At 39.9% G+C, this 20280-nt stretch overlaps 1 protein-coding gene across 1 annotated transcript in view; it reads right to left on the bottom strand.

Annotated features, from left to right (window-relative positions):
• Positions 1-478: 478 nt before the first annotated feature.
• Positions 479-20280, bottom strand: part of TBX19 (T-box 19) — a 37119-nt gene continuing 17317 nt past the window's right edge. The window contains exons 2-8 of the mRNA XM_027868357.1: positions 18440-18704; positions 14915-15049; positions 10873-10934; positions 8424-8485; positions 5317-5505; positions 3063-3198; positions 479-716 (exon numbers count right to left, since the gene is read on the bottom strand). Coding sequence (XP_027724158.1) covers positions 479-716; positions 3063-3198; positions 5317-5505; positions 8424-8485; positions 10873-10934; positions 14915-15049; positions 18440-18704 — 1087 coding nt within the window. The remainder of the gene's footprint in view (positions 717-3062; positions 3199-5316; positions 5506-8423; positions 8486-10872; positions 10935-14914; positions 15050-18439; positions 18705-20280) is intronic.

Here is a 20280-nt window from a genome sequence, read left to right as displayed (position 1 = left end):
TGACTCTTGAGGTTGGCCAAAAAATCCAGTAATTACTGACAATAATATCTAGTGGCACCCCACACACACACAACCCTCCATGCACAAAGATCTGCTTTGTCTTCAAAAGATAATTGAAGTTTAGTCTCCCTGATCTGTTTCGAGCATACAGAAGGGAAACCTAAACTAATTCTAACATTTTAACATATTAACCTAACTCAAAAATCCATGTTATACTAATTCCAGTTCCCCCAACTCATCCCAACCTTGGTAGTACTAATCTCCTCTTCCTTCTCCCCTCAGTGAGATAATTTGTCTCCTTTAAGAAAAGAGAGAATGAAAAAAAAAAGAAGAGAGAGAAGGAATCTTTTGAAATCAGATCCATTTGGATCCATAAGATATGGTTTCAGTTTACAGTCCCTCCACGGATGGTCTTAATTTTCAGATCTTATTGGATTGTCCAATAAGGCAAAGAGAAAACGCTTCCACCTCTCCCCCATCAGAAGGAATGGGACGTTACTGCTGTCCAGGTAGACACGGCAATGCTGGAGAAGGAGGATTCCCCCATGGTATCCATGCTGGCACAAGTGGGCAGTTGGATGGGGGTCAAGGAAGAGGGTGAGGACAGAGCTGCGTTGCCTAGGAGAAATGTGCCTGAAGAGCTGGTGTGCACAGATGGGCCTGGGTCAGCGGAGCTCCCGGCGCCGTTATTGATGGTCCATAGGCAAGGATAGTGACTGCAGAGGAAAACAGCACCATGAAGAGTACATGCCAATGGATGGGGCCAACAAGCCTGCCAAAAGCATAAGAGAAACACAAGCAGCATGATGGAAAGCACCAGCCTAGGAATAGGGAGCCTTGGCTTCTATTTCTAGCTTTAGCTCTGTCACAGATCGGCTATGTCTTTAGAAAAGCCAAAAGGGGTAGTGGAAAAAGGTCCAGTGTAAAGAGCTCTACCATTGATTGACCGTGTGAAACTTGTTTGAATCTCTTAACTTCTCTCAACTTTAATTCCCTCATCTGTAAAATGAGGTGGTTAAATTACATGAGCCCTAAAATCCAGCTCTAAATACCCTACGGTTCTAAGAAGCCTGCCAATACCTTGTGATAAGCATTCCTCTCCTGCATGAAAGAGAGGGCTGACTTGCTTTACCTATGTAACTGGATTTATGTTGAAATACATCCCATGGAGCATATGCTAAGTTGCCTTGATTGCTTCCCATGGCAAATTCAGTCTCTCCTGCCATGACCACTATCATGGAGCTAGATTTCTTGCTTTGTCTTCTGATTTTTAGAGCTATAATAAAGATAGGACTAAAGATAACCTCCAACCAATGGCTCCATTAAACATGCAGAATTACGGCATTGATGGGCCCCAAAGCCATTTCCCAGTAACAACATGGAAAGAATTTATGGGCATTATGTTGTTTTCTTTTGCTTTGCTTTTCTTTGCCTATAGACTGCCAACTCTCAGTACTGGGTTTCCTTCAAGACTTCACTAGAATTTCCTTCCAATCCCTAGTTTCTTTTAAAACTCAATACAAGTACTACCTCCTACATGAAATCTTTTCTGATCCCTTCCACATGTGAGTGCTCTCCCTGCAAAAATTACCTTTTCTTTATTTTGTACATATTTTTACATCAATATATTGCTTCTTCTAATAGAATGGAAGCTCCTGGAGGGCAGGAGCTGCTTCATTTTTTCCTTTGTATCCTCAGCATCTAACACAATACCTGGTGCATAGTGAAAGTTTAATAAATATTTGTTAACCGGTTGATTGGGTTATAGGTATTATATTGGGAACATTAACACTCTCTATATGATCCCAACACAGAAAAGTTTTTTGTTAAGTCCTATGACTGGAAAGAAACTCCGGAGGTGATCTAACTCATCCTTTTGCCCTTCTGGCTCATATATTATCTCAGGTAAGTTGAACCTTCTCTTAATCTCCAGAAAAAAAAATCAATTTAACTTCCCTTCATTGTCCGTCCTAGTGTCTCGTGATCCTTCCCTCCAAAGAAATTCATCCTCATTTTTTATCTCATTTCCTCCCATAGCCTAATCCAGTTTCTTCTTCTTCTTTAGTCTTTGTCCCCCAAACTAAATCCTACCATATGCTCCTAACCTTCTTTTAGTATGTCTACTAATCTCAATTCACATAATTGCTCCCTGTATATGAGAAATTATGGACCACTCTTACTTCATTTCCACTGACCTTCCTTCCATCTTCTCTGGGCTATATGAACACTTCATGCTCCTTGCTCTTGGTGTAATTTATTATGCTTTCCTTGAATTTCAAAATTCCTAGTTATAGCAATGCCTGGTATAGTGTACCTTCATTTACCAGTCATTTAATAAAAGATTATTGAGTGAATGAGTGAATGAGTGAATGAATGAATGAATGAACAACCCTGGTGACTGTAGAGAAGTTGGGATGAAATGTAGTTTTGCCTGGTTAGAATTTCATCATGGGGCCTCCAGTTACATATATTGCCTGTGTTGTGAGGGTCTCTCATTAGACACTGCTTTATTCATGCACATCCATGGAGAAGCCAAGGGTAAAGAAGTTGGTTTATTGAAAATGCAGAAAAGGGCAGAGTCCGAACCAGCAGACAAGTAGCCTAATTTATAATTCCCCTTCTACTTTTAACTCCCTAATCTTTCTCAGTCAGTCCCCATCTGGCACCTCAGAGGAGTGTATGCCTTGGCCTGATTTGAAGAAAAAGATCTCAGACTTGAGTTTCTCCCCACCCACTTGCTTAAAGCCCTGACTCAGAATAAAGCAGAATGCAGTAGTGAGTTCATGTCTTCCCAATTCTCTGCTTCCCAGGAAGAAAAAGAAGGAGCTATCTACCTTCACCTCAATGACTCCCAATTCCATCCCTTCCCCCACCATGGTCATAACAAGGCAGGACCTAGATCAGACCAACTTCTGGTACCAGAGATAGGAAGCAAAGACAGCACAGTAGCAGGCAGGGGTCTGGGATTGGATTTCTAAGCAATGAATCCGGCTGCACATCCACAGTGCCCATGGAAATCCCCGTAATGACAAGTGCACATGCTCTTCTGGATTTGGCCTTACCTGGGCCGGGGAGAGGCTGCTCCGTTGGCATGGGGGACTGAGAGCACACTGGCATGGGGAGTGGAGGAGAAAGGAGTCCAGCTGTTGTTTCCAGAAAAACCTTGCAGGCTATTGCTTGAGCTCTCTATCAAGTTCACTTTGGGGAAATTACAATAATCGGGCTCAGGATGCAGATAGAGGGCTTATAAGACCAATGATATTAGCGCTAGATGAAGTATTATCATGCCTTATGCTATGGACACATCAGATTTTTTTTACATTTCAGGACCCATTTAGGAATAAAATACATTGGAATTCCCGTAAACTGTGCCCATAAACCATAAATAGCTCAGCTAAGACTTCCATTGTCCAACTCTCTTTCCCTTCCAACTAGTTGTTCCCCTACATTGCATTATCATACTCCCCCTACCCCCACTCCCCACTGCACTTATTCCAGGGCTAAGCATGTCACTGGAGCTCAATAAATAATCTCAGAAGGGAAAGAGGAAAGGAAGAAAAAAGGAGGAGAGGAAGAGAGGAAAGAAGGAAGGATGGGAGAAAGGAAGGAAGGAAGGATGGATGGAAGGAAGGAAGGAAGGAAGGAAGGAAGGAAGGAAGGAAGGAAGGAAGGAAGGAAGGAAGAAAGGAAGGAAGGGAGGGATGGAGGAAGGAAGGAGGGAGGGAGGAAGGAAGAGAGGAAAGAGGGAGAAAAGGAGAGGGAAGAAAGGAAAAAGGAAAGGAAAAAGGAAAGGAAAGAGAAAAGGAAAGAGAAAAGGAAAGAGAAAAGAAAAGGAAAGGAAAGGAAAGGAAAGGAAAGGAAAGGAAAGGAAAGGAAGTGAAAAATTTAGTGTCAGTGTAAAACTATGTAACAGTTTGGATTAGGTTGTGGTGCTACTATTGCTATACTTTCTGAATTTTAAGTAGTCACTTTATGGGAGTAACCAGCAAAGCAGGGAGCAGTGGACCAATGCCTAAGAGATGGAGATTTTTTTTTTTTTTAAGCAGGAGACAGCTATTGAAAGTCCTGTGTTTGTGGAAGTATAATAGTATCCAGCAAGGAATACAGAACAAAAGTACTTAAATCTTGTTATTCTTGCTTGTACTCTCCAGCATTCTGGAGTAGAGTAGGAGGGAAATATTGGATGTCAATCCTGAGGACCTGGGTTAGAATGTTAGTTCTGTCAATTATTTTGTTATCTTGGACAAATCACTAGACTTCCCCAGGGTTCATTTGTGAAATGAAAGTGTTGGACTAAGTGACCTCCAAGTCATCTTCAGCTTCTAAGTCTATGGTCCTAGGTTGCAGTAGCTTTTGAAGTCAGAATGGATGTGAGCCCCAGTTCTAACAATGACTGGTCATTTTACTTTAGGATGTAACCTCTCTGCTCATTTTCCTTAACTCTGAAATGGGGACAATAACATTTTCACTACTTACAAAAAAAAATCACCCTCTATTAACCTTAAAACACTATATAAATGTGAATTACTAATATTGGCATCATCATCTTCCAGATGGAAAGAATATTCCAGGAGGTTCTGACTTTCAAGAAAGTGAAAAGCCCAGGATGAAATGCAAAGGATGGGTGTACATGAATCAAAGCAAGACTGACTTTCGATGGGTCCAGTTCCCCCTAGAGACCATCTTAAGAACCCCCCAATGCTGAAGCCCAAACTTTTAGGTTCCCGCTATTCAGTGTAGCTATAGAGGAGACACATGATGAATTAAATGAGATTGCTCCATGACTCAGCCATGGAGCTATCCATGGCTGTAAACTATCCAAAGCATAGTCCTGTACTTGGACTTAGGAAAAAATGGGTTTAAATCTCATCATGGAACCATAGGCAAATCACTTAAGCTCTCTGAACTGAAGTCTCCCCAAATATAAAATAGGAATAATGCCTATAGTACCTACCTCACAGTTGCTGTGAGGTTTAAATGAAATAATGTATATAAAGTACTTTGCAAATCTCAAAGAAGTTTTAAATAATTATCAGTTATTATTATTGCTATTATCATTGACATCAGTCAGCCTGGAGCAAGGCTGTTCACAATCAAGAAAAGATAAACAATACACATTTCTCCAAATATTGTGAGCAAAACTATAGGGTTTTTTTTTCAGAGCAATCATATCTGATTAAATATATATGTGTATTTTTTTGCTGAAAAAAATAGCAGGTAGGGGTGAGGGAGAAAGCTGCTAACTTCAGTCTTCCTTCATACGGCATGTTTGTTTCACCCCCATTGCCCATGGGCATCGTTAGCAGAGTCACACACCTGTGGAAGAATGGTTTCTATGCATGTAGGGAGGAGGGTAGGGAGCTGCCCTGTGTCCATGGAGACCAGAGTAGTGCTCACAGCCATGGTGGGAGTGGGGAGCGGCCAAAGGCAGAGGAGCAGGGTACTGGTAGTTGGAGTTCCCTGATGTGCACACGGCATCTGGATTAGAAACGAGCCAACCTCCCACTGGAAGAAACAGAGAAAGAAGACAAAAAACGTTTCAGCCCCCAAATTAGATGGCAAGTTATGTAATAATTCAATTCAGCACACACTTATTTGGGGGAGGAGAGAGATGGGAGAGCTGAGAGGGTAGGGTATGTACTGTGTTCAGAGGGCTGTATCTCTCCCATTGCATGGTTAGGTGAACAGGGTCCCTTGTCTTCACATAGCTCACAAGTTATATTTACGATTATATGTTTCTCTGGGTCAGTTACCCAGTTCCACCACCTCCTTTATTTGCTAACAAAGTCAGCTTATGTGAAAATAGCCCAATGCTCTTCATCTGCCCTCCACACCAAATCTGAAGGACTCCCTAAGACCAGTCTTAAGCAATCAAAATATCAATGTCACTTTGCAAGTGTAATAATTATAATAAAAATTGTAATAAAATGTAATAAAAATGTTGCGCCACCTCTAACTTGAGCCAAGCAAACCAGATAAGACACTCAGCTCCCTAAGAGAAACTTGGGAGACATCCATGTTAAATGCTTTACTGAGATCATTGAAACACAGTTAGATAAGTCTGATGTTTTTGCACAGTGGGTAGGATTTTCATGTGGGCTACAACATATGCAAGGTTATGTGCATGTGTGTGTGTATGTAAAATATTAATATATCATCTCTTTAGAAAATATCTATCTCTGGAGAGGCCTTTTAGACTGTGCTGTCACGTCTAGGGGTATATTACAGCTATAATTAAATAGTCACTGTGGTGTAGGGCAGAAAATGAAGAAAGCCACAATTGTGAAATGATCCAACCATTTTGGAGAGCAGTTTGGAACTATGCACAAAGGGCTATAAAAATGTGCATACCCTTTGATCCAGCAATAGCACTTCTAGGGCTGTATCCCAAAGAGATCATGCAAAAGGGAAAAGGACACACATGTATAAAAATATTTATAGCAGCTCTTTTTGTGGAGGCAAAGAATTGGAAACTGAGAGAATGTCCATCAATTGGGAAATGGCTGAATTAGTTGTGGTATATGAATGTAATGGAATACTATTGAGCTATAAGAAATGATGAACAGGCTGACTTCAGAAAAACCTGGAAAGACTTGTATGGTCTGATGCCGAGTGAAGTGAGCAGAACCAAGAGAATGTTGTACACAATAACAGTCACGTTGTGTGATGACTAATATTGATAAACTTAACCCTTCTCAGCAATACAAGGATCGAAGACATCTCCAAAAGCCTCGTGATGGAAAATGCTATCCATAAAGAAGAAAGAACTATGGAGTTTGAATGCAGATCGAAGCATACTATTGGCTATTTTTTTCTCTTGCTTTGTTTCATTTTGTCTTCCTTCTAGTTCTTTCTATTGGTTCTAATTCTTCCTTACACCATCACTTATGTGAAAATATGTTTAATAGGAATGTATATGTATAGCCTATATCAGATTGCATGCCATCTTGGGGAGGGTGATAGGGAGGGAGGGGGAGAAAAATTTTAAACTCAAAAGCATATGGAAGTCATTGTTGATAAATCAAAATAAATTAATTAAAAAAAAAAGAAAGCCACAACTGTGTTCACCCACGTGATCTCCTAAAATGTACTTCCTTCTTCATTTCTGCTTGTTGAAATCCTACTCTTCCTTTAAGACCCTGCCTTGGTGCCGCTTTCTCCATGAAGTCTTCCTTGATATTTCCCACCTACCCACTCCCCAGATGAAAATGTCAGCTCTCTCCCCAGTTTTTTTCTGGAGTTATGCCTGGATCTTTCCCTCTGCCCCTATCACATTCTACCTTGTATCACACTTATTTGTGTATTTAATGCATTGTTTCAGCAAAGTGCTTTCCCCGATATTTTTGGAATGACCCGTCACAAAAGACAAGGGTCTACAGGGTCTAGAAGAGCAATAAAGTTCTGGTGACAAAAAAGGGATGAAGCAGGAATCTGTGAATCTCTTGGGCATCCTCAATCCAGAAATGGAAGTGTTAGGACTAAAAAGGGAAAACCCTCAGGGATGTTGCACAGAGAGGGAGTTTTCAGTATGAAGTTTTGTGACCCCAGGCCCCAAGAGAGCAACAGGAGGGAAATCAAAGGCATCCGAGAGAATTTCCAGTGACCTGGGACTTAGGGATTTTCCTGGCAATCATCTGGGAAGTGGCTGCTGTCATTACAGACATTGGGACCAGGCACGCCTTCCACTATCTAGTGAGACTTTTCCTTTTCCCTTAACTAAAGATGCAGGAGCAGGAGTACTTTAGTTATGTTAACTAAAGATGCAGGAGCAGGAGTACTTTAGTTAAGTTAACTAAAGATACAGGAGTACTTTAGTTAAGTACTCTGTCCTTCCCCATGGATTAACCAGAAAGCCAGATTTGGGTCCTGGTTCAGGACTAGTGTTGAAATAGTAAAAGCAGAGAAAGCAGAAGGGACCCTCTAGAAAGCACTTTAGGTAATCTTAATCCATCACCATGTGAATCTTTAGAATCCAGGGGCTCTTACTTTAGCTGGAGTCTGTAAACTTTTTAAAAATATTTTGATAACTACATTCCAATGTGGTTTACTTTGTAATGCAATGTATCTGATTTTATGCATTTAAAAATCTTGTTCTGATGAGGGGTTCGTAGGCTTCTCTGGACTATTGTTGAAAGGGTCTGTGACACAAAGAAGGTTAAGAATCCCCACTTTAAACAATCATATTGTTGGATTTTCCCATGTAAGTAATTTTTGCTCCCAGACCCTGATTAATATTCAAGATGACAAAACTCTGAACATCACTAGGAGTTTTGCAAAAGGTATAAATTTTCATTGACCTGGCAAAATACCAATTTGGGCCTTGTTGGAAGGTTTCACTTTACCTTAATCAATCAAATCAACTTAGTGGAGAATTCCTCTAGGATACCCTTACCTATGATTTGTAAACATTCTATGAAACTTACAGTGGGAGTACGTAACATGCTGACTCTCTGAGATAACTTCTGGAGCATCTTTTGGATGGTTTCTGAAAGAAGAAATAGAGTAATGTCTGATTTCCTCATTCTTCAGGACACTTCCTAAAAGAACTCATGGTACACCTTGCCCCCCACCCTTTACCAATAAGCCAAACATTCCTTCTCCTAGGTGCTACTCTCCCACTTACCCCAACCAGGGCACTTGTTCAAGATTTTATAGCTAAAATAGAGCACATACAACTCTCAATTATCCACTGACACTTTCCTATAAACTGTTACAATCCCAAGGTTCCATAGTCCTCTGTTGCAAGAATTCTCAGTAGAATAGAGAGGATCTAGGAAACTTTCGTCAAGTATGTATCTGTTGCTAACCTTGTAACAAAATGACAACATTTTTCAAATTATTTGGTGTTTCTGTGCCCAAGACCCCAGGCAGTTTGCAGCCCAGTCCAGCACAAAGACATGCAAGAAAAAAAAAATCACTCAATAGCACATGACTTCCCTGAAGCTTGACTGCCATGCCCATATCCAGTCATAATAATCCAAACTGGGGCAGCTAGGTGGCACAGTGGATAGAGCTCTGGCCTTGGAGTTAGGAGGATCTGAGTTCAAATCCAACCTCAGATACTTGACACTTACTAGCTGTATGACCCTGGGCAAGTCACTTAACCATGATTGCCTCAACAAAAAGCAAAAAAGAAACAAAATAATAATCCAAACTGCAACTATGGTTAAAAAAGGGGGGTAGAGGGACAGTTGAGGAACATCAGTCCAGAGGTTCCAGATCTCACTGCAATTGTCTACTGCTTATAAGTAGCCACAAAATGAGGAGCACCACATTTCCTTATTCGAAAACTTTCAAGGGCTCCGTATTGCCTATAAGACAACATATAAATTCCTTTTTTCCAACCTCTTTTCACATTATTCCACATTGCCAAAATCTCTATGCCAGCCAAAGTGAACTACTGCACCCTAAACTCTTTATATAATCTGCCTCCATCCATTCCCAAGGGCATCTGCCATGCACCGCTGAGAGAAATCCTTTCCTTTTCAACAATGTGCTGTTCAGATGCTATCCCCTACATGAATGCCATCTTCATCTCTTCAAGCTAAAAATGATCTCTCCTTCATTTTACATAGGGTTCTTTGTCTTAATTTCTCCTTTGCCCTTGTCAATTCTATCTTGTACCATATGTCATTACCATGGCACCATGTCATTTTCCTTTTTTTTTTCTTTTTTTCTTTTTCCTTTTTTTCCTTTTTTTTTTTTATTTCACACAGCACCTAGCACAGTGCCCTGGGTAGGACTAGGAATAAAAGATAGAAGTTGCAAAGAGATGGACTTAGATTTGATGTTGGGGGGCAGGGAATCTTAACAATTGGAACTGTCCAAAACCAGAATGGGCTATCTTGGGTAGCAGTGGGTTCGCCTTATTGGAGGTCTTCAAACAGAGGCTGGATAATTACTTGCTGAGTATATTACAGAGGAGAATCCCGCCCCCACTCCCAGACATGGTTTGGGAGAGTGTCGGCAGAGATTGCTTTATTTTTGTCTTTGTAGCTCCAGCATCATACACAGAGGCTAGCACATAGTAGGAACTTTTTTGTTTGTTGATTCATTAAATTCCACCCCCACTCACCTCACCCCACCCCACCCCTCATACACACACACACATACACACACACATACACACACACAGAGGAAGAGCATAATTTTCCCACGTTGTTTTTTACAGAATGTTGAAGAAAGACAGAGGTAGAATGATACACTCACAGTGGCAAAATTAGCATTCAGACCCAGAGGTTTATGCAAGCCTTCTGTCTAATTATCATAGGCTTCAGGGAATTATACCACTTTTAGAACAGGAAGAGAAAATCCAATTAACAAACTCCCTTATTTTATAGATGAAGAAACCAAGGCCCAAAGAAGTTATGTCATCTGCCCAATGTCATACAGCAGAAGAGGATCTCTGAGTTCATTCTGAGTCTTGGTGCTTATTCTACTACATTATGCTACCTCCCATTACCCAAGTTTCCTAGGCAATTGATGCAAATTAGGGCTAATTGAGTAAAAACTGAGTTCAAAAATCTGAATTATATAATAGTTTAATGTATTTTTACCACTGTCAAACACCTACTTGGATACTCAAATGGGACGAACAAAGTATTTCCAAGTAGAAGTCTTGATAGTCTCACATTAAGGCAAAAATAAAAAAAATCTGTAATTACTACATCAGTAATTTATATGTAAATGAGAGCTTTAAAGTACTTGCAAGATAGTTCATCCTCTTAAACCACATTGACATCTAGCTAGTTTAGCAAGCGCTTTCTTCATAGATGGTAAGCCTCAAGACATTCTTCATCAAAATAGTCATAGATTCTATGTTTGTGGAAATTTAAACATGAGATTTCCTTGCAGTTGCAGACATCTACTCACCGTTCCTTGGCATCCAAGAAGGCTTTGGCAAACGGGTTGTACTTGATTTTGAGCGCAGTTATCTTGGATTTGCAAAAAAGTGGAGATAATGATAATAATAAATGTATATGTAGCACTAATTATGCTGCATTATATTCTTTACAATAATTATCTCATTTGATCCTCACAATAATCCTGGAAGATAGGTGTTATTTTCCCCATTTTACAGCTGAGAAGGTTTCAGAAATTAAGTGATTTGCCCAAGGTCACACAGCTAGTAAGTGTCTGAGGTTAAATTTGAACTCAGATCTTCCTAACTCCAGGCCCTGTGCTCTATTCACTAGCTGCCTACGTTAAGGCACAAACCAGGTTCTGTATTCACTCTTCTGAACTACTGTGAAACTGTTTCAACTTCCTCCCTTACCAAATACCTTCTCTCTAACCTTCATGGGATCCCAACCATATCCACAATGTTTGGAAAAGGTCATCCTAATGGATGACATGCTGAAAATTACAACTTTGCCCTAGGGTTGAATACTAAAGGATAAGGTACCAGGAGGGAACAAAGCCTGGGCTCTGATTCTTTATGCCTCAACTTAAATACACTAACAGAATAAGACTGCCCGGTAAAAAGTCACTTACCTATTCATTTAGGCAACTGATACCCAGCAAAGCAAAGATAATACCAACTTCCTTCATTTTGTACTGGAGGGAAATAGGCTTGTTTTGAAAACTCAGAGAAATAAACCTTTTTTATGCTGATTTCTATAAGCCTACACTAAGTAATTGGGCAAAGGATACACCTCTTCCATTGACCTGTCTCACCAACTGAGAATTTGTGGCCATGCTAGTGCCCTGCCTGTACTATTCCAAGGACCCCACTGGCAGGTGTATGCTACTCCAGGTACTTCCCAGTCTGGAGCTCTGATTGCCAAAGTAAGGAAGAGAGGGAGAAGGGACTCATCTTAATGGGCAGGCCAATCATGGACTTGTGTTCAGAACCAGAGATCTTTAGTTCTAGGTGGACCTTTAGAGATCAGCCAGTCCAATTTCCTCATTTTTACAAATGATGAAGCCAAGTGATAAATCAAGGGACTTATCCAAAATCAGCATAGTGTGGGGTAAAAAACTCTACATTTATTGTCAGAGAAACTGGCTTCTTATCCCACCTCTGCCCCTTAATATCTGTATGATCTTGGGCAATTCAGTTCCCTTTTCTGGACCTCCATTTCCTCACCTGTAAAAGCAGAAGTCAGACTAGACCAGCAGCTCTCACATTTTTTGGTCTCTGGACCTCTTTCCACCTATAAAAATTGTTAAGGAGCCTCCCCCAAGAAGTTTATATCTGTTGATATTTACCATAATAGAAATGAAAACATTTTATATTATTTTGAAAAGAGTTTTGACCTTGCAGTCCCTCTGAGAGGGTATTGGGGACCCTTGGGCATCTCCAGACTACACTTTGAGAACTGCTAGATTAGATAATTTCCAAGGACCTTCTACTTCTAAATCTATGATCCCATGAGAGTTCACACAGATGGTTAATGACAGAGACAAGATTGGAATCCTCATCTCCTGCTCTTAGTAAGTAGGACCCACACAATCAGGAATCCCCGAGGAAGGGTAGATAGAAAACACACATACATTCACTTTCAAAGTCCTTCTGTAGAATGTGCATGAGAAGAGAGGGGGAGGTATCACACTACACAGCTCCTGGCTCACCAACCCAGAACAAAGAATTTAGCCTGATGCTGCTAGCTAAAGGCATTTGTGATGCTGCTGACCTCAATTTTATGCTCTAAAGTGACTCATAACTGTAACCTTAGCGGTACAAGGAGGGGAAGTACTGGCAGGTGTGATTGGCAAACACAACAGAGAAAAGAGAATGGCTTGACTTCCTAATCTATTGAATACATTTGAATTTCAGGAAAAAGAAAGAAAGAGAGAGAGAGAAAGAAAGAAAGAAAGAAAGAAAGAAAGAAAGAAAGAAAGAAAGAAAGAAAGAAAGAAAGAAAGAAAGAAAGAAAGAAAGAGAGAGAGGGAGGGAGGGAGGGAGGGAGGGAGGGAAGAAGGAAGAAAGAAAGAAAAGAAGAAAGAAAGAAAGAAAAGAAGGAAGAAAGGAAGAAAAAGAAGGAAGGAAGGAAGGAAGAAAAACAAAAGAAGGAAGTAAGGAAGGAAGAAAAACAAAAGAAGGAAGGAAGGAAGAAGAAAGAAAGGAAGAAAGGAAGAAAGAAAGGAAGGAAGAAAGAAAGAAAGGGAGGGAGGGAGGAAGTAAGGAAGGAAGGAAAGAAGAAAGAAAGAAAGAAAGAAAGAAAAAAAGAAAGAAAAGAAGGAAGGAAGGAAGAAAAGCGAAAGAAGGAAGGAAGAAAGAAAAACAAAAGAAGGAAGGAAGGAAGGAAGAAAAGAAAAAAGAAAGAAAGAGAAAGGAAGAAAAGAAGGGAAAAAGGAAGAAAAAGAAAGAAAAACAAAAGAAGGAAGGAAGAAAGAAAAACAAAAGGAAGGAAGAAGAAAGAAAGAAAGAAAGAAGGAAAGAAAGAAAGAAAGAAAGAAAGAAAGAAAGAAAGAAAGAAAGAAAGAAAGAAAGAAAGAAAGAAAGAAAGAAAGAAAGAAAGAGAAAGAAAGAAGGGAGGAAGGAAGGAAGGAAGGAAGGAAGGAAGGAAGGAAGGAAGGAAGGAAGGAAGCCTAGCTCCCCATCTGGGCTTGGGGATGGACAGTGACAGAAAGCAGCTGGGTGGTATAGATAGAGCTAATAGACCCTGCCTGGGGAACTAGATCATTCCTTTCTATTGTTCCCTCATTGAGGTATATGATCATACAAACCATTTTCAATAATAATAACCCACTGCTTACTCCAGAGTCAGAGAGCTGTGAGCACTGGGCACTTGTTTTGGTAGCTCTTCATTTTCCTTTTACCTCCTGATAATTTGTATTTGGGGGGAGGGGGAGAGGGGGTAGATAAATGTCCCTGCTTCCAGCTCAGCAATTGCTTGGGTTTGGCTGAGCAGAGAAGTGATTAGACACTGGAGTGAAAAACACCCAGACAAGGATAGCTGTTGTGCGGATAAGAGATTCGCACTCGCAGGACGTTGAACAATGAAGACAGGGGCCAGGTTGCTTTTAAACCTCGCATCATGACAAACATAGGCCAGGCCTCTACACCAGAAGTTCTTAATCTGGAATCTGTGAATTTGTTTTGTTAGAATATTTTGATATCTACATTTCAATATAATTGGTTTCCTTTGTAATCCTAAATATTTTATTTTTAGGATTTAAAGATATTATTCTGAGGAGAGAGGAACAGGCTTCACCAGTCTGCTTGCCAAAGGGACCTGGGGCACGAGAAAAGATTACAGACCCCTCCTCTACACTGTGTCTAACAGATGTATTGTGAATTTAATTGAGACTAGGCAGATGCCCAGGCTGCGGATGACCTCTAGGAAGCTGAAGATTTGGAAGGGACTGAGAACATGTGTGTTCTCTTAAGAAACCCAGAAATCAAGGGCCTGTCTTGAAATCAAGTAGCCACTGAACTGGAATGAGAAGCACCTACATCTAGATTCCCCATTCATTCATCTCTGCACTTATTTCCTAAGCTTCAGGGCTAGAAAACTGCTGTGCAATATGATTTGCAAATATGGTCACTAATGGAGGTTGACTTTGACCAACAGATCCTTAATAAAAGGAAGAGCTTTGGAGCATGATCTAGAAATATTGTCATTTTACAAACCCGCTTACCCTATTGATTAAAAGACCTGTGATTTCCTAGGCATGGGCACCCCCTCCACTGACACAGATCTCAAGCCTTGCATAGACAGTTATTGTGGAAAAAGTCATCACTTGTGGCCATTCTTCTGGTGATGAACTTTTCCTCATTTGACGAGGCTGCTCCTCAAGAAAGACACATGATCTATCAGCAACTTGTGCTCAAATTCTTTCCAGCTTGGTAGGACCTGCCGGACCTTACCTTTAGCTATCATAGCTTTTGTGAACGTAGGGGTGCCTTTACCCCATGATGTAGCATCACCACTAGGAGCCAACATGTAAATAAACTGAACCCACCTACCTCCTCATTCTGATAGGCGGTCACAGCTATGAACTGAGTTTCAGGAAAGGAACAATTCATCACCATCTGGTGAGTACTGCCAACTCGAATAACATGAACCTGGGGTTCGTATTTATGCAGAGAGTTCAGCATTATCTGTTGAAGAAAAAGAGAAAGAGAGAGAGGGCCAAGAAAGATAAACGGGAAAGTAAGAGATAAAAACTGGCCTGACGTGGACAAGGAAAGCCAGGCCTAAGCTCGGTCATGTACCTCCCTTGGATCACCCATACCCTTCACCAATAGCAGCTTGCCATAGCAGTAGATTGAGAAGGGAATTTTCATTCAAAGCCACTGGTGGTGAAGGTCTCACTTGTGATCAGTTGCAATTTCCTCACAGCACTTTATAATTAAAATAGCCTTGCAAATAGCTGGTCTTTTCAGGCAAGTAGCAGCATTTTTAAGGACAAGTACAAAGAATGTTGATTTCACTTATTTTACTATACTTGCTTTCCTCACAGAAAGAGAAAGTCAGGCTCTTAATTTAGTTACTGGAAGGCAGCTAAGTGATACAGTGGGTACAGCATTGGGCTTAAAGTGAGGAAGGCCTGATTTCAAATCCGACCTCAGGCAATTAACCTCTGTCTGCCTTAGTTTCTCCAACTATAAAATAGGAATCATAAGAGCACCTACCTCACAGGGCTTTTGTGAGGATCAAAAGAAATAATATCTGTAAAGCACTTAGCATAGTACCTGGCACATAGTAGGTAATACTATATTAGCTATTATAATTATATTACATATTATATGTAATATTATATATTATAATAGCTGTTATTATTACATAATAAGTGATTAATAAATGTGTTTCCTTGATTAAAGGTTCACGTTTATCTTGTAGCACAATTGGAAGAAAAGCACTGGAGCTGAGTCAGACTTTTACCTCCTTGAGGTGAGAGACAGTTAGGTGGTACAGCGGATAGAGTGCCAGGCCTCAATTCAGGATAAACCTAAGTTCAAATCTGGCTTCAGCTACTAGCTGCGTGACCCTAGATAAGTCATTTAACCTCTCTTGCTTCAGTTTCCTCTATGGTAAAATGAAGATCATAATAGCACTAATCTCCCAGGGTGGTTGTGAGAATCAAATGAGGTAACATTTATAAAGAGCCTGGGCATGTAGTAGGTGCTATATAAATGCTCATTCCCTTCCTTTGGGGTCTGCAATAGTTTCACATTTTATCTTTTTGTTGGCACAATGCCTTGTACGTGGTGGCTGCCTAATTAATGTTTGTTGAGTTGAATTGATGCATACTTTATCAACATTGAACATTATTATTAAAGCTTGACCCACTATACCTATTCCTTATCCTTATCTGTTACATCCTGAGAAATCAGTGTTTAAGAAAATAGAATCAAAGATTCAGGGCTGGAAGGGACCTTAAAAGTCATCTAGTCTAACCTCTATTATATTACAGATAAGGAAACAAAGGTGACTTGCCTAAAGTCACAAAGCTCATAAATAACAGATCTGGGATTTGAACCCAGGACCCCTAAATCAAAATCCAGCATTTCTCTACTGTACCAGAAGAAACACTCTTTCTCTCTCTCTCTGTCTCTCTGTCTCTCTCTCTCTCTCTCTGTCTCTTTCTCTCTTTTTCCTCATCTCCCCCTCCCTCTCTCTCCTTCTCTCTCTCCCTCTTTCTCTCTGTCTCTGTCTATCTCTGTCTCTCTCTCACACACAAACACACACTCTCACACACATATTTTTGGTGGTCAGGAAACTGTAACGGAGCTGGAGGAAAACAGTATACTTCAATGGGAGTTAGGAGACCTAGATATAAGTCTGATCTCTGTCACTTTGGCTCAAGACCTTTAGCAAAGCAATTAACCCCCCTGAACCTCATTTTCCCACATTTGTAAAGTGTGTGGGGAGGAGGGGAACAGTTCAACTAGATTAAATTGAATTGGGTTCAACAAACATCTATTAATCTCTTTCTTAAATTATTTAATTTTTTACTTTTTAATTTTAATTTATTTTTAAATAACATTTTATTTTGCTCAATTACATGTAAAAACAATTTTGAACATTCTTTGGGCTTTTTTTAAAGTTTTGAGTTCCAAATTCTATCCCTCCCTCCCTCCTTGAGATCGTAAGCAATCTGATATAGGTTATATATATGCAACCATATAAAACATTTCCATATCAGTCATTTTGTGCAAGAAAACTCAAACAAAAAAAAAAAAGAAAGGTTATTCATCTCTTGGTTATTGCTCTCTGTGAGGTAAGCACTGATCCAAATGATGGGGAAATGAAGACAAAAAAATAGTATTCTCTAACCTGTAGGAGAGAGCTTACTTTCTATTGAGGATGAGAGGGAATAAAAGATGTAATTAAAGGGAATTTGAGGAGAGAGAGGATGATAACAACTAGGATGGCTTTCCTCTTGAAAAAGAGGAGCCATAACTTGGACAGGGCAACTGGAACTCTGTCCCAGGGTGCCAAAATTTAGAAGGGGCTGATAGAAGTTGTACTTCTTTTAGCAGGTAGAAACTACTGAGTTTAGCACCTGGTGAATAAGAACAATCCATTAAAATAGATAGCTTCCAGATGGTAACTTCCCGTCCTTCCCAACACAATAACCATACTGCCTCCTCCCCTGCTCCCAATCAACCTCCAGAGATGACCTCAGGGTGTCTGCCCACAGGATAGGTAGCTTAGTCCCTGAGATGCTCTCTGTGTCTCCCCCTTACAGGGATATACACAAGTACATGTATGTGTACATACATACCTGCCCACTGCCTTATGCACCATGGTCTGAGGTCTTTCGACTGCCACCAACTTGTCCCCAGTATGTTTTATTGTATCTTTGCCCCAAGTACTATATTCTCTGGTCAGGTTTCTATCACCAATAGACAACATGGCCTTCATTTTGAAAAGTGATTGGATGGCCTCAATGGATCCTCACGAACCTGATGCTATTCAGTCACTTTTCAAACACAGACACACACAAATCTTCTAGCTCTTTGATAGCCTTGCAGAGAACATTCCTGATTTAGGGATGTTTTGTTTAGGGTCTTTTTTTTTTTCTTCTTCTGAAAACCAAAGCTGATTGAATATTCCATTGATAATTATCCAAAGTGGAGGCTGTAATTATTTCATTCAGGGGCGGCTTTTTATTAAGGTACTTACCTATTGCCAACATGCCACTTATACAAAAAAACAAGAGGAATAACAAAAGTCTAATACTCACAAACAATGTTTTCCCCCTCATCTGAAGTCCTGTATAAAAGCCTTAGTACACAAGACAAAACTATGAAAAGGCCCCTATGATTAAGTAAACTACTGCACTACACCCCTCTCTCTCTCTCTCTCTTAACATCTGAAAGTCCATTAAAATCTGAAAGCACCAATTAAGAGCTGTTTATTTCTGTTTACATTTGGACTCCAGGGAATAATTGGCTTCTTTGGAATAAGAGCCCTGTGAGGGTCCCTCTAATTGCCTAAATGCACCCTTGATATTTCTTGTTCCGCGACTCCTGCAGTCCTACCTGCCCACCTCCATTGAGTTTGTTGGTAAGCTTCACTTTGTTGAAGGAGATGGGGGCTTTCATCCAGTGGGCACCAAAGTTGGGAGAATCTGGGTGGATATAGACACAGCTGTGGTTGGAGGCTTCTGGCTTGCCCGCTGGCACCCATTCACCATTTACATATTTCCACCGGTGACTGTCAGTCGGGGTGAAGTCTAGCAGGAAGGAGTACATGGCGTTGGGATCCAACCCAGTTACACTGATCTTCAAGACAGGAAACATGCGTCTTCAAGAGAACAGAAAAACATAAAATGTTACAGAAAGAAGGAACTTTATGGGTTCATAGATTTAGAGCTGGAGGAAATCTAATCCAGTGGTATCAAACTCAAATAGAAATAGGGACCACAAAATCCTACATAAGGATCCCTGCACTCCCATATTGACTTAGCTTTAAAATAATACCTTCTATGTTTATTGTATTTTTATGTTTTTTGTTAACTATTGCCCAATTACATTTTAATCTGATTCTGGCCACACTTGGGAAAGGTGTGCTAAATGGGCCGTTTGACACCTCTGATCTAATTCAACCCACTCATTTTAAAGATGGGGAAATGGAGGGGTTAGAAACTTGCTCAGAGCCACACCACTAGAAGCAGACTAGAACTCAGGGCTGTGACTTGTTAAACCATGCTCATTCCCACATCTTGCTGCCCTGAGTCAGAAGTTCTAGCAGGTATCATGTCTTTGGGGAGGATCTACAAAATTATTTTTGTTTTTTAAACCATGGAATCAAGCTAAAAATATATATTTCTTTTAGACTGCTAACAGTGCTTTTTAAATGAAAAACAGGCTTCTTGTTCTGTTATTTTACTTACTTTATTTCTGTTATTTTACTTTATTTTATTTACTTAAAATTTTAATTTATACTTTAAGATATAAAAATAAGCCATTTATACTATTTGTTTATAGAGTAGTTAGGTAATGCAGTGGATAGAGTGAGGGCATGGAATCAAGAAGGCCAGAGTTCGAATTTGACCTCAGACACATAGTAGCTATGTGACTGGGCAAATCACTTAATCCTGTTTACCTTAGTTTCCTCATCTGTAAAATGAACTAGAGAAGGAAATGGCAAACCAATTCAAGAAAATCAGACACAACTACCAACAACTTATTTTGCTTTTAGGAAATGTAACAAGGATGTAACATCATAAACTAAGAACTGAATTCAGGAAATATAAAAGGCATATTGGCTATAAGCTGAGAAAGTAGCAAATATAGTAGTAAAGAGCGAATTTGACAAAAAATGAACAATCATCAAGTCAAAATAAAAAAACTAGGAAAAAAAGTATTTTCCCCAAACAACATGAGAATGATTGGCTCATAAAATAACTGTAACAACATAACAAAAAAAAAATAGGGGAAAAGAAAAGAGAAACAATATGTAAAGTAACTTCTTATTCAGCTATAACAAATAGTATACATAAATACTATAAATACATAAATACACTTGACCAATTTTCTTTTTTTTAGACCCATCTTGTGATTTTTTTCAGTGCAGAAAACTTCCAGTGTGGAAATTCCTTCCACTTATGCAGAATGTCTGAACCTTAGACAGCTGCCTAGGGCAAGGAGAAGTTGTCATTTGCCTGGTGTCACACAGCCAAATGCAAATGGCCCCAATCTTCATGACTCTAAGACCAGAACTTCTGTCTAGCTGCCTCTCCTTCGGCTACATTTAGTGGTCATAATAACAGCTAAACCTTTATATAACATTCACTATGTGCCAGGCACTATGCTTAGTGTTTTACAATTATTATCTCATTTGATCTTCACAACAACCCTGCAAGGTATATGCTATTATT

Source organism: Vombatus ursinus, unplaced genomic scaffold, assembly GCF_900497805.2.
Source record: "Vombatus ursinus unplaced genomic scaffold, bare-nosed wombat genome assembly UNPS02014789.1, whole genome shotgun sequence".
In the NCBI taxonomy this organism is placed as follows: Eukaryota; Metazoa; Chordata; class Mammalia; order Diprotodontia; family Vombatidae; genus Vombatus; species Vombatus ursinus.
This window is presented reverse-complemented; position numbering and strand designations above follow the sequence as displayed.